Source organism: Protopterus annectens, chromosome 8.part0 (genome assembly GCF_019279795.1).
Source record: "Protopterus annectens isolate FY-2018-M chromosome 8.part0, PAN1.0, whole genome shotgun sequence".
Lineage (NCBI taxonomy): Eukaryota > Metazoa > Chordata > Ceratodontiformes > Protopteridae > Protopterus > Protopterus annectens.
The window spans coordinates 150,267,719-150,281,291 of NC_056741.1; the positions used below are offsets into that span (position 1 = coordinate 150,267,719).

The window sequence follows — 13,573 nt, forward strand, 5'->3', positions numbered from 1 at the left end:
TTGTATAGTTCTTTTAAGTGAAAAATTAGCATAAATGAGCAGTCTGTTGTTGTATAGTTCTTTTAAGCAGCGAAAAATTAGCATAAATGAGAAGTCTGTTGTTGTATAGTTCTTTTAAGCAGCGAAAAATTAGCATAAATGAGAAGTCTGTTGTTGTATAGTTCTGTTAAGCAGTGAAAAATTAGCATAAATGAGAAGTCTGTTGTTGTATAGTTCTTTTAAGCAACGAAAAATTAGCATAAATGAGAAGTCTGTTGTTGTATAGTTCTTTTAAGCAGCGAAAAATTAGCATAAAGGAGAAGTCTGTTGTATAGTTCTTTTAAGCAGCGAAAAATTAGCATAAATGAGAAGTCTGTTGTTGTATAGTTCTTTTAAGCAGCGAAAAATTTGCATAAATGAGAAGTCTGTTGTTGTATAGTTCTTTTTAGCAGTGAAAAATTAGCATAAATGAGAAGTCTGTTGTTGTATAGTTCTTTTAAGCAGCTATGCCATTCTTGTTGGAGGATATTTATTTGAAGGAATCTTTTTCATTTTTGAGCTTTTACAGTGACTGTATCTGGAGTCCACAGCTCATTACGATACAGGTATCCACCTTGCCCTTTGATGAAGTATAGGTGGAAACACACACATTGTTGGGTGGGTGAGTAGTGCGCCACTGCATATTAAGAATAATCTTAAGTCATTGTGAAATGTTGGCATGGGAGTTTATGGCCTTGATTTTTGGCAGCCAAAACAATTAAACTTAATAAGGCCTTACTATGTTCTAGACAAATCTAGGAGTATCTGGTCTTCTGCTCAACTAGGAACCTCAAGCCTGTCTGATTTGACTCCATTATTTTCTTTATGAAAAGGAAACCTGCCTTGATGCAGTTAGACTACCTGCTAGTGAGTTTCTTTCGATTCTGCAAAATTGCTTGTCACTAGAAAGTGAGTCTATATGGTCCGGAGAAGGGTACAGTATTGTTAGAAGAGAAAAGACAAGAATGAAAATTTGTATTTTAGGCATGTATGTTGTGAAAGGTATTTAGGCAACCAATACAGGTAAGTCCTGAAAGAAAGATTATAAGGGAATGGGGAGGAAGTTGAGTACCTACAATAATTCTGGGGCAATGTCTTGTTCTGAGTGATGCTATATAAAGTTGTGATAAATAGCTTGTGGTGCGACAGTGATCTTCTTTTGGAATATATAGGAGAAGGGTAATGTACATAGGGCTGCTTCTCGTATCAGGAGAACATGTACACAGAGCTGCTGCACATAGTCCAGTTACTGAGCAGTAGTAGGGAGAAAAAGCACAGATGCTGCAAAAGGCCCTGATGGAAAGACTATTGTGACACCTCAGGGGAATGAAAATACATCTGTTTTCCAGGCTGTTTTGGCAAAGGTCCTAGAAAAGAACTGTTTTCATTGTCTATTGAAATAGGAGGCAAACAGATCTACTTTGGCAGTTTCCCCACAGGTGGAGATTCTCTTGGGAAACCTTTGGGTATAGCATCCACTCACAGGGGTGTATCCATGATTTCCTCAAAGATGCTGTGCTCTGACATAATGCATGTTACCCATAGTATTATACTGCACTGATTTGTCAATTCCCAAGCAGCCATGGCTAGTCTGCAAATGGAAAAGGATGTCACCCCCCCTTAATCATTTATATACATCACATCACTGAGAAAAATTCTACCAACCACCTAAGCAAGGCCCCAGACATAGCTTGTATTTTTTAGCACTTTCGCTCTTTAATAGTAAAAACAAGAACTTCATCAGGAAATATAAGTCAAATGAGAAAAGCAGTTTACAAATAGAGCCAAATAAAATCACATGACTGAACACTACCTATCATTAAATACTGGGGTTGTGAAAAGAGAAGTACTTGAACTGAAATTTAAAGTGCAAGTAAAGAATAAAAAATAAACTAATGTCATATAATTTAAAATACAAAAACTATCAAGGTGACGTTTGCATAAGTAAAATATACTTTATGCTTATGTGTTCATTAATTCCAGGATCACGACTGGCTCGAAGCCGAATATGCCATGCAGATTCACATCATTCAAACAAACTGTTACTGTCACCACAAAAATTCTGTGTGTACAAAATCCAAAACAAAAAAGTAAACTTCTTAAAGTTACTACATAGAAGAGCATGTTTAGCAAGTGTGTTATTTAGATCTTTCTCACGGATGGCCAAGGTGTGCTCATAGATTCTCCTTGACAAACATCTTATAGTGTTGCTGATATAAAATCTTTCACAGGACTCACAGGTTGCCAAGTAAACTAAGCATTTAGAATTACAGTCAAATCTTTTGTTTGCCCAAGTGTAAATACCCAATGGTTTGAAATACACTGAGGATGAATGGGTGATGTACCTACATTGCTTAACTTGCCACAATGAAAGGTGCCTGGCATGTGCTGAGTGTGTAAGCTGGCGGGGGCAGTACATTCAAAGATGAATTTCAAAGTGAACGGCTTTTTGTGGGTGAAAAAAGGTTTGTCTCCAATGACATTGGTAAGATCAGTGTTGCCGAATATAATTTTCCAGTTGTTAGTGACAATGTCTCTAATAATGGGCACATCACTAGAAACAGGGATAGAGAAAGCTTGCTAAAAGCAAACATGATTGGTAGATGTAGACACACCTTTGACACTGCTGACCAAAGAGACTGCTGAAGAAATGCTACCCAGGATAGGTCTAGCTTTCATTTAGAAACTTCGGGTCAAGTACTTCTATTTGTGACAACACCCTCTATTTAATGATGGAGAATGACCTTGAGGAAAATCATTGCAAAATAGCTGCTGCATTTGATGTTGAGTAGGGTGGAAAAAAAGATCACAGCAGGAAGAGCACCAGTGACTGACTATTTTTGTGACTGTTGCTGAAATGAGTGACCACTCATAAGGCATTAGGGGATCCCTGCTGCAGCTGTCTGCAAGGCAATTGAGAACCCACAGGATGTGTGTTGCTACCAGAAAGCAGTGGAACGCTATTACGCACTGCCAGTCTCTCGCTGCTTCCTCACATAATGGGTAAGATCTGGTTCCCCCTTACTTACTGATGTACCAAACTACTGTCATGCTGTTGGCTGGATAGATCTCACACTCTAAGTAAGATGGTCATGTAGTTCCTGCAAGACTAGGAGAACCACCCTCAACTGTTCTCCCTGATGAAGGGTAGAATTGACTGTACCAGGACCATTCTGAATATTTTTCACATGCATGTTCAGTAAGCTGAGGAGTCAAAAAATATACACCCACAACAAATAGGATGTTTTCTTTCCATCCTTCTCACACCTGAATAATGTGTCCTTTACTTGAGGCCAAACAAGGAAGTGCCGTCAAAAGGGGCATTGATGAATGATGCCTTGAAGGGCTCTGCAAAATCACATAAGCACATCCAGGCATGTCTGCTGATAGCAATGCCTGAACCCACTACTCTTGAGGATCCTTCAGCTACATGCGAAATGAGCCTCATGGAAGACATGGAAAAAATTGCAGGGTAGGCAACTGAGATGTCACAGATGATTGAACCTCTGCAGAAACGGATCCTGACACAGTATTTGATAGTTCTTTAATCAAATCCCTCTGTAATCTTGTAAAATGTACCAAATAATTCAGCGACCTTAAGGTGAAGGTCGCTGAAACACAGGCAAACCTGTCTATTGCCCTGGACTCCCTGTTAGAGGAATAAACAGTAGAACTCTCCTCAAGTTCCTTTCTGGTGATGCCATGGTCATGGCGGCAGCCAACAGGCACACCTTTACCCAAAACTATTTGTCCAAAGGTGGTGCCATAATCTTGTCTGGTCTCCTAGGTATTGGTTCAACCCTGTCAGGTTACTTCGATGTCCACTGAGAGACTAACTCAATAAGCTCATCGGCAGGCGAAGTAACCCAAGAGGTAGACAGGCTAGTACAGAAAGCCTTCAGGAATGCAGACTCCTCAGATGAAGTGTTACTGGGTGTCCAGCCACCACTCTGATTAAGGACCTCAAGGATGTCTCTAAATGAGACATTTTCAGGAGGTGACCATGGGGACCTTTGATCTTCATCGAAGTCTGCATCTTCAGTGACCAATTCTACTGGGGAATCCAAGTGCTTCTTCTAACAGGTTTCTTCCAAGGGGCCTCTTCAGTTTGATTGTCTGGGGAGGTTTCAGAACAAATCAAGACACCCTGTTGGGAAGCTTGGTGATCTCAGCCTGACTGTCTCTCTGGCAAAGTATGAAGAAGCTCTGAGCACAGAGATATCAAGGTGGAAGACTTAGGATCTGAGGTGATTGGATCCATCTGTTCTGCCAAGGCCGAAAACCCCTTTTCACAGCCTCGAAGGCAGACTGCCCCAGAGAAAGGGAAGACCTCAGATCCAAAAAGACAAGCTTTTGGACTGATATCCTCCCACACTCTGAAAACAATCTCCCCAAGGAGGAAGCCAGAGCAGAGCTATTCAGTGCTGATGCTTCAAACACTCACAGTAAGCTTCGGATCTGAAGATAATACTATCTTCAGAGCCAAGCCAACCAGAGCTGGACAGCTGAGATCCAGGGACTCTGAGACAGCTGAAGGAGAGAGAAGAGGAGGCACCTGCATTGGGGGGGGGGGGGTGTAGAAGAAGAATGGTCCCCCTGACCTGAAGGGATAGGAGCTGTTAAGACACCCATCTGACCCTGTGCCAAAAGAATCTTCCTCACCACTATTTCCACATCTTCCTCCGTCAAACTCCTGGAAAAACAAGAGGAGATAATGAAAGGGGACCTGGGTCAGTCCAAAAAAGGTGACAGCACCCTTGATGATACAGGATCCACAGAAGGTGAACATCTAGTACTGGGTAGGTGAATCAAAGTAGACGTACCTGAAGTGGTTGGATTTGCTATCGTTTTCCTTGGAGCCGAAGAAGTCAGGTCAACCAATTTTTTTTTCTGGATCAGACAGCAAGGTTAGATTCATTTATGCTCCTTTTTTTTAGATGGCTTAGAAACTATAGAAGATGTAGAAGGCTTTGGAGACAACATTTTTGGTTGTTTTGTTTTGGGAGATTATCTCCAGATATAGCCTCTCCAAAAGCTGAGGGTAACAACCTCTTTAAGATAAGCTTGTTTTTAAATTCGACCAGAGCCCTGGGGTTGAGCCCATGACAAATAGAGCAATCTTCCTGAAGATGAAGAGGACTCAGACAGTACATATACATACATATTGTGGACATCCAATAAATGAAGTTTATGCCTACACTTCATTTTTTAAGTCCCACGGGACCTTTTTCCACAATACCTAACAATATCAAGGCAAAAAAATTTAAAAAAAGGACAGGTAATTTTTTTTTTTTTTTTTTTAAATAAAAGCAGAACAGGAAAAATTACCAGCAATGGTAGAAAAAGTAGCTACACTAAGTGTAGAAGGAAAAGTGAATACTAGCGATAGTATTGTAGAGGTACTCTAAGCACTGAAGTCAGAAAAAAAGGGAAAGAAATGCTAACAATAGTAGTTTAGAAGCTACTAAGTGTATGATAAGGGAAATATCAAAACTTTACGAAAATAAGACAGACTAGAAAATTTGAAAAATGAACTTATCTAACAAGCACTCAAGAGCTGAGTTGGAAACCACATCGTTCTCTGAAAGCAGCAAACAAGAACTGAGGTAACTTAGGGCTGGTGCATTGTGGGTAAGGGAGAAACTTTAGAGTTCTTGGCTGCCATAAGCTGTAGCAATGGCTGAGTTGGATCCGAGGGATCGGATGTGAACCCATTAGCTGAGGAGATAATGAAAATTGACATCATCAGATCACGTGGTTAAACTCGGACTGTGCAGACCAGGATAAGGATTCTTAGAGGAGTGACCAGCTCTGGAATTGGATCTAGGAGGCAGGGAGACTCCTTCAGGTGAAGCCTTGGAAGGAGGAATCACATCTGTCAAGGCTAAAAGTGGGCTCTGAGGATAACTACTGCCTTGCACCTCAAGGCTTTCTGTAAAAATATGGACATCAAGAGAAGGGGTGGATATGTGTAAAGAAGTCCAGAGGGCCATTGCTGATACAGAGTGTTTCCTGGGTGGTTGACTGTGAGGGGAAACACAGCAAAATAGCTGATGCATTTGGTGTTGAGTAGGGTGGCAAAAAAGATCACAGCAGGGAGTGCCCCAATGACTGGCTATTTTTGTGGTTGTTACTTGATTGAGGGACCGCTCATAACTCATTAGGAGATGCCTGCTCAGCCTATCTGTAAGGCAACTGAGAAACCACTGGATGTGTGTTGGTACCAGGAAGCAGTGGAAAGCTATCACGCATTGCCAGACTCTCAGAACTGGTTCCCCCCTTGCTTGTTGATGTACCAAACTACTGTCATGTTGTTTGTTTGGATAGATATCACACCCAGAGGAAGATAGTCCTATTGTTTCTGCAAGGCTAGCAGAACCACCCTCAACTCTTCTTCCTGATGCAGGGTTGAACTGACTGTACCATGACCATTCTGAATATTTTTCACATGCATGTTCAGTAGGCTGATGTCCAATATGGGTTTGAAGTCTTTTGTTTTCTTCAAAGCCAAAAAGAATTTGGAAAAAATATCCCTGATCCTATCTGGCTGACGGGATCTCTTGGAAGTGTCTTTTGGTGAGAAGAAAGAGACCATCTCTTATAATGCAGCCTTTGCCTGATTGGGTGGGACATCTGCCAATGGATAATGTGGCTGAGGAAGGGTTTCTAAAAATGGTATGTAATAGTCTCTGGATATTATCCATCTTTCCCATTCGTCTCACATGATGGCATATCATGTGGCTGGGTAGAGGGAAAAACAACCCTAAATGCCTCCTGTGTAGAACAGTCGGGTAGAACTTTAGGCATTCTGGGGTCTTCTGTCAAAGAAAGGTCCACAATATCCCTGATTCTGCGAACCTCCTCGACCTCTGGGCCTATGCCCTTTGAAAGGGCCATGTATGCCATGGCCATCCCTGTCCAAAGATGAGTCAAACTAATGTATAGAGTTTCAAATCCAGAGAGAAACAGAATGAAGTCTTTTTTGGTTCCTATTATAAGACTGTTGGGGGGGGACTTTGAACTTGACTTTGATACCAGAAAGTGCCTTGCCATCTTACTCACTCTTTAGTGTTTTTTCTTTCACAGATGGGCCAACTAATGATGACCTGCCAAATGGAGCATTTGTAAAGGACACCTTAAATTGTCAACAAATTCACATAGGCACAGCCAGGCATTGTGTCTCATTGCTGTGCTAGACACAAGTGCCCTGACCACTTCATCCACTGCATTATGCATGAGACACATGAAGAGGTTCTTAATACTGGAAATAGTAGTCCGAGTAGTCTCAAGATATTTCTTTGATTGTGGTGTCAATGTTTTTTACAGAGAAGATAATGTTTACTGGGAAAGATCTTCCTGAAACCTATTCATACGTGTGACATAGCTCACGGCCTGAAAAGCAAAACTGCCTGAAGCATACACCTGCTTCCCCAGGCTGTCCATCACCCTAGATTCCTTACTGGGAGTATGGATAGTAGTAAATTCTTCAGAGAGTTCTCTTTTAGTGGTTGCGGCCATGGTGATGGAGTCCACAGTAGGTGATCTGGCTCAGTATAGGTTATCCTTTGGGAGACAGAGGATCTTGTCTGGTTTTCAGGCGATGGCTTTACAGGTATCAGGCTCCAACAGTGACATGCTAGACCGTAAGTCAATTAACTTGTCAGCAGGGGATACCATCCAAAACATAGATTGTGTCGTTTCATACACCTCATAAAATACTTCTTTGTCTGGGAGGGCTCAACAGGCCAAGATCCCCAGTGGAGCATCAGCTCTAAGATTTTTCAAAATGAAGATTTTTCTGGATGGGATTTTGTGAATCTCTCTCTATCCTCTGAGCCAGTATCAGATGTGGGGGACTCCAATGGAAAGTCTAGGTATTTCTTGTTATAAGTCCTCTTTTTTTTTTTTTTTCTTTTGGAAGGTCAGAGGATGTGTTACATGACTCCTCACAGGAATGTCTCTGTGTTTGAGTAAGTGGTCTGAGACTACTGGAGTGACTTTGACTAGTAGATGCCTGATTATAATAAGAAAAGTCTGGAAAGGGGCCATGGGGTGGAACCATGACTAATGGAACCTGTATATTCACTCTCTTGAGAGAAGAAATTATCCTTCCCACCCCCTGAAAGGCCGAATGACCCTCCATCAGATCCAAAGAGACACCTCCAACTGATGGATCCAACCCTCAATTAGGAAAAGAAAATGCTGCTGGAGGCATCCCTGACCCCAAGGGGGTGTATGCCCCTATGGGGGAATCTTTGCCAAGGAGATGAATGGAAGGGAAACATCCTCGACAACACCAATGCAGTTGAAGGCAATGGTCCTGCTGATGGAGTGGAAGATGGCAAACAGAATCCTTGGGTCTGAGACTAGACTGGAGCTGATGAAAACTGTGTCAAACATGTTGGAACAATATTCCCCAGAACCAAAGAAGCATGGAATGATGGCCCCTGAGACACAGGATCAGGGAGGAACACTAGTTATGAAGTAACCACAGACAAAAAGCGGAATGATCAGGGAGCAAGAATTGAGGGTATTAGGATGAATCCATCACCTTCACAGCCAAAGGGGAGGAAATGACCCTATCACAATCTGGATATTAAGATACTTCTGCATCAGATAATCCAAGTCAGGATCTGAGGTACTCCCATATGGCATGAAGTATTGCACTGAAAGAGCTAAGGAAAGTCTTGAAGAAGATGGTCCAATTTGTCTGAAGCATATTTCTTTTCAAGTCATGCAGTTATTGGATTTATAAACTCCAGATTAATATGAGGAATATAAGTAGGTGTTCAGATCCTATGCTCCTCACACCTAGGTACATTCAGAGCCATAGTAGGAGGCAAGGGATCACTTAGTCTCTTCATTTGGATCTAATTCCTTAAGAATTTTTTAGCTTTAGATACTTCTGGATCAAGATGTAAGATTCCTTTCAGAATCAGCTTGTTCCTCCTATCCACCAAGGCTCTGAGTCTAAAGGAAGCAAAGCTTTCACAGGAAACTGACAGATGAGGAACCCCTAAACACATGATGTACAGATCGTAAAAGTCTCAAGGTGGAATTTTTGTGTTTGCATATGCTGCACTTTTTGAAGTTGGCCTGATTCTCCATCTTTTAATAAACAAGTAAACATTGCAGAACAAGTTTAAAACACACAACATACAAAAGCCTTAACTATATATCCAGTTATTTAAGAGGCTACATATAACTAAGCACACGATAAGTAACCAACCTATCAAATACCTAAGTAGCCAGCGGTAAGTATGTGTAACCACTATACCCTTTATACCTATCTAAGTCTAACTAAGTACACCAAAAACTATTAAAAATTGCAAACATAAACAGAAGGGAAAGAAATGGTTATGCAGTGGGATGATGAGAAGAAGGGGCTGAAGAAGTAAAAACAACAAGAAACAAGGCACTGATACAGAAAAAGTGTCTAAATCCACAACTGTATGACAACAGTCGATGTCAAAAATTCTAAGAAAAAAATAATTCTCTAAAAGATAAAAAAATCAAAATAAGGTAAATCACTTATCTGCTTGAGATCGCACTTCTGATCTCAAAGTCAGCAAACAAGATCTGAGGTAATTATGAGGACAGCTACATTATGGTAAGGGAAATTCTTTTAAGGGGCTTGAGAGTGGAGCACTAACTCTGCTTAGTCAAGTCTGACAGCAGCTGGAGGTCCCACATGTCAGATCAGATAGACTGAATGAATAAGATCCATTATTTTATGCTCCTGACATGGATCATAAGATTTAAGTTGCAAGCTTTGCTCAAGAAGTGAATTTCTTGGCCTCCATGTCTCAAACACATACTAAGTTGGTTACGATCAGAGACCCAATAATAATCCTCTGTAGTTTGCATAAATCTAAGCAGTAGAGATAAGAAGAGTTGTAGATACTGGATAAGTATAAATCTCAGTTAAACTATAAAAGTTATACAGCAAAACTAAACAGAGCCATCAGTATATTGACAAAAATGAAATTAATTATTAACAAATAAAGGAGGAAAGCATGAAACAAGAAGACACAAGACATATTTTTAATAAATGGGGTTGAGGGGATGGTATAATGGTTAAAGTGTTTACCTCCCCATCACAAGGTAGAGGGTTTGATTCTCACCTTTGAAGGGAAACTAGCTGGGTTAAAATGGTCCACAATGGCACCTAGCCTAGTACTTAAATATGAACTTATGAGTGTATAAGTAAAATTAGCTAGAATGTATCATTTTGTGCACTGCTGAAAGGAACAACCAAGGAAAACGTATTGCTATTTGCCAATTTGTGATGCTTTGTAATCCCTAAAGATAGCAAGAATGCATTCTTACCTGTTTCTTCCAACATAACGTGTCTGAAAAATCCTACAAAATTTGTGGACAAATTAAAAGAAACAGGTTAGCATAACAGAACTCAAAAGATTGCTTTAATTTCCTAAATAACTAAGTCTCACTTGAAGTAATCAAAGGAGAATATTCATAAATGCATGCATCACTAATACATACAAACAACCACACATGTATACATTTATCAGTTAACCTATGGAGATAATCATTAAAATAATTCTTGGATATCTAACATCTGTAAGTAATGTAATACAGCTTTAATAAGTGTATAAAGTTTTTCTGCCCTCAAGACAACATTTTATTTATGTATCAAGCATTAAAAACCCTATTAGCTTGCTGCAGCTTGTTGGAACATATATGCAGTTTTTGGCAGCAAAGTAGAAGCGTCTATATCAGAACAGCAAACGCTAAAAAATAGCGAACGCTATTCTGTCGAACTATAAAGGTCGAAAGCCAAAAATGTGGAAGTCACGGATCAGCAAATTTTTTCCCAGGGGAAAAAATTTGCTGATCCAAAAAAAAAAAGTATACACAAACAAAATAAAGTGGGGGGGCTGTGCCCCCCCCAACTTAAATATACCAACTCCGAGATCGCAGCACAGTGGAGAAAACAGCGAAGTCCCAAGAATGGCCCAGCAATTTTTTTTCCCTGGGAAAAAAAAATCGCTGTACCGTGACTTCTCAGCTTTCGAACTTTACAGTTCTTCAGAACAACGTTCGCTATTTTCAGCATTCACTTTTCTGATAGGGAACCAAGTGGAATATACATTTACTGACACATTTGCTTTCCTTACAAAGTTATAGGGTCAATGGAGAGAATTCACTGAAATTGTGCATACTGCTAAAAGTCCTCACAGAGTACTGGATGATGGAGTTCTGTCAGTTACCTTATAGGACCATCCATACATTACTATTGCTCATTCCTTCAATTAAACTTAACAAAATAAACAGAGGTTATGTCTTACCATAACATTCCATCTGTGTTTTCGACCTTCACTAATCCTTGACTGTCAGAACCAACTCGGCCATTTACTTCAGCTCGTGCCTTCCAAACTCTCGAGCTAGGCTCTACCCATAATGCTCCTCTCTAAATTACCTCAGATCGAGTTTGCCTAACTTAGTGGCAGACATATAGTAAATAACAATAAACAATAAGAGACCAGATCTGTTTCCCTATTATGAAGCCAGACTAAGAAAAATTTGATCCACTAAGAGTCTCAGGCCGGGGGAAGGAGGGGGTGAATGTTAAGAATTAGTGAAGATCGACAACACATACGGAACATTATGGTAAGACATAACTTCTTTATCTGATGTTGTCAATTTTCACATAATCCTTGACTGTGGGACAAAGACCCTAGCTACCTGCATCTTGGGAGGCCTCACGGAAGAATATTCCTGAGCTCCATTGAACCGAATGGTGCACGTCCCCTACAGACCTAGTCCATTTGTAATGAGTGATAAAAGTATGAGGAGATGACCATGTATCTGCTGCACAGATGTCATCTAAAGAAGCTGTGGCATGAAAAACTGCAAAAGCTGCTACAGCTCTAGTTGAGTGGGCTTTCACAGGGCATGGTGGGTGAAGTCCCTTTGAATATATATAAAGGTGATACAATCTCTGAGCCATTTAGCTAGGGTAACCTTGGAAACTTGGTTATCTAAAGAAAGTGAGGAAAAGGCAACAAAGAGTTGGCCAGATTTTTTGAAATCCTTTGTTCTGTGAAGATAAAAACATAACTGCCTGTGAACATCTAATAAATGTAGACAGTACTCTCCCTTATTGGAGAAATTAGGGAAAAAGACTGGTAGGTGCAAGCTTTGACTGAAATTAGATTCTGAAACTACCTTTGGCAAGAAGGAAATATTACTCCTGAGGGAAACCCCGCCCTTGTGAAATATTATATGGGGGGGGGGGTGCAGGACAAGGCTTGAATTTCCGAAACTCTTCTTGCAGAAGTAATAGAAGTAATAGCTAATAAAAATAAGGTTTTCCAAGTCAGAAATTTTAAGTCACAAGTAGCTGATGGTACAAAAGGGGAAAGAGTAAGAGATTGTAGAAATGAGGGTAAATTCCATGGGGTGGTGGGCTCTTTAATGGAGGCTTAAACATTAGGATTCTCTTCAAAAAAGCTTTACAAGGTTTATGTGACATAAGTGAAAAGCCATCAAAACCAATATGGAAATTAGATATCGTGGCTAGATGGACCCGAATGGTAGAGGCTGAAGAGCCAGTTTGATAAACAGAAAAACCAATACTTTACGCACAGGAGCTATATATGGGACTAGAACATTGTTAAGAGCTCATCTAGTGAATTTTTCCCATTAACTCTGGTACAGTATCCTAGAAGAAGGTTTCTGATGGGCTAAAATGATCTTCTGGACAGGCAAGGAAAGGGAAGAATGCCTGGCAATCATGGGAATTGGAGTGAGCTTGAGATGGTAGAAATTCAGATGAACCATACCTTCTGGATGAGATAACAGATCCGGAGCTGGGTCCAGAATCCAAGGTTTCGAAATAGATGAGGCCATATGAAGGGAAACTAAACCTGTTGAGGCCAGAATAGAGCAATGGGGATTACTGTGTTCTCCAACCTCTTGGCTTTCTTTAGAAACTGGGATATCAGAGTAGTTGTTGGGAAAGGCATACAGGAGACCGGGGGGGGGGGGGCAATCATGGAGAAGAGCATCTCTGGGTGACTCCCCCGAGGGGGTGATTAAGACAAAGTAAAAACTGCACTTGCTTTTCAGAGGAGATGCAAACAGATTGCAGCAAGGTCGACCCCAGTAACAGAATATCTTCTCTGTCACCATAGCATTGACAGACCACTTGTAAGGCATTAGAATAGTTCTGCTCAATTTGTTTGCTATCACGTTGGTGCTCCCCGGAACGTGCACTGCCATGAGAAAGTGGTTGGAAGAAATCACCCATTGCCAGACTCTGAGGGTTTCTCAACAAAGTGGGTAAGATTGATTTCCCCCTTGTTTGCTGTTGTACAAGACCACCAACATGTTATCCATCTGAATTGCCACTGTTCCCAAGGGAAGGGCATTTTGAAATACTTGCAATGCCAAGAGCACTGCCACCATCTCTAGAACACTGATGTGCAAACTGGCCTCCTGTTGTGACCATGTGCCTTGGATAGTCCTTCCCATATAATTTCGCCCCCACCTTATCTGGGAAGCATACATGGTCACTATGGCTTGGGGCTGT

General features: G+C 40.8%; 1 protein-coding gene across 1 annotated transcript in view; it reads right to left on the reverse strand.

The window, feature by feature from the left end:
- The window catches only part of LOC122808678 (alpha-2-macroglobulin-like), a 2,073,303-nt gene extending 2,062,928 nt beyond the window's left edge, over positions 1-10,375 (reverse strand). The window contains exon 1 of the mRNA XM_044079658.1: positions 10,348-10,375. Coding sequence (XP_043935593.1) covers positions 10,348-10,363 — 16 coding nt within the window. The 5' untranslated portion in view covers positions 10,364-10,375. The remainder of the gene's footprint in view (positions 1-10,347) is intronic.
- Between the last annotated feature and the right edge of the window lie 3,198 nt (positions 10,376-13,573).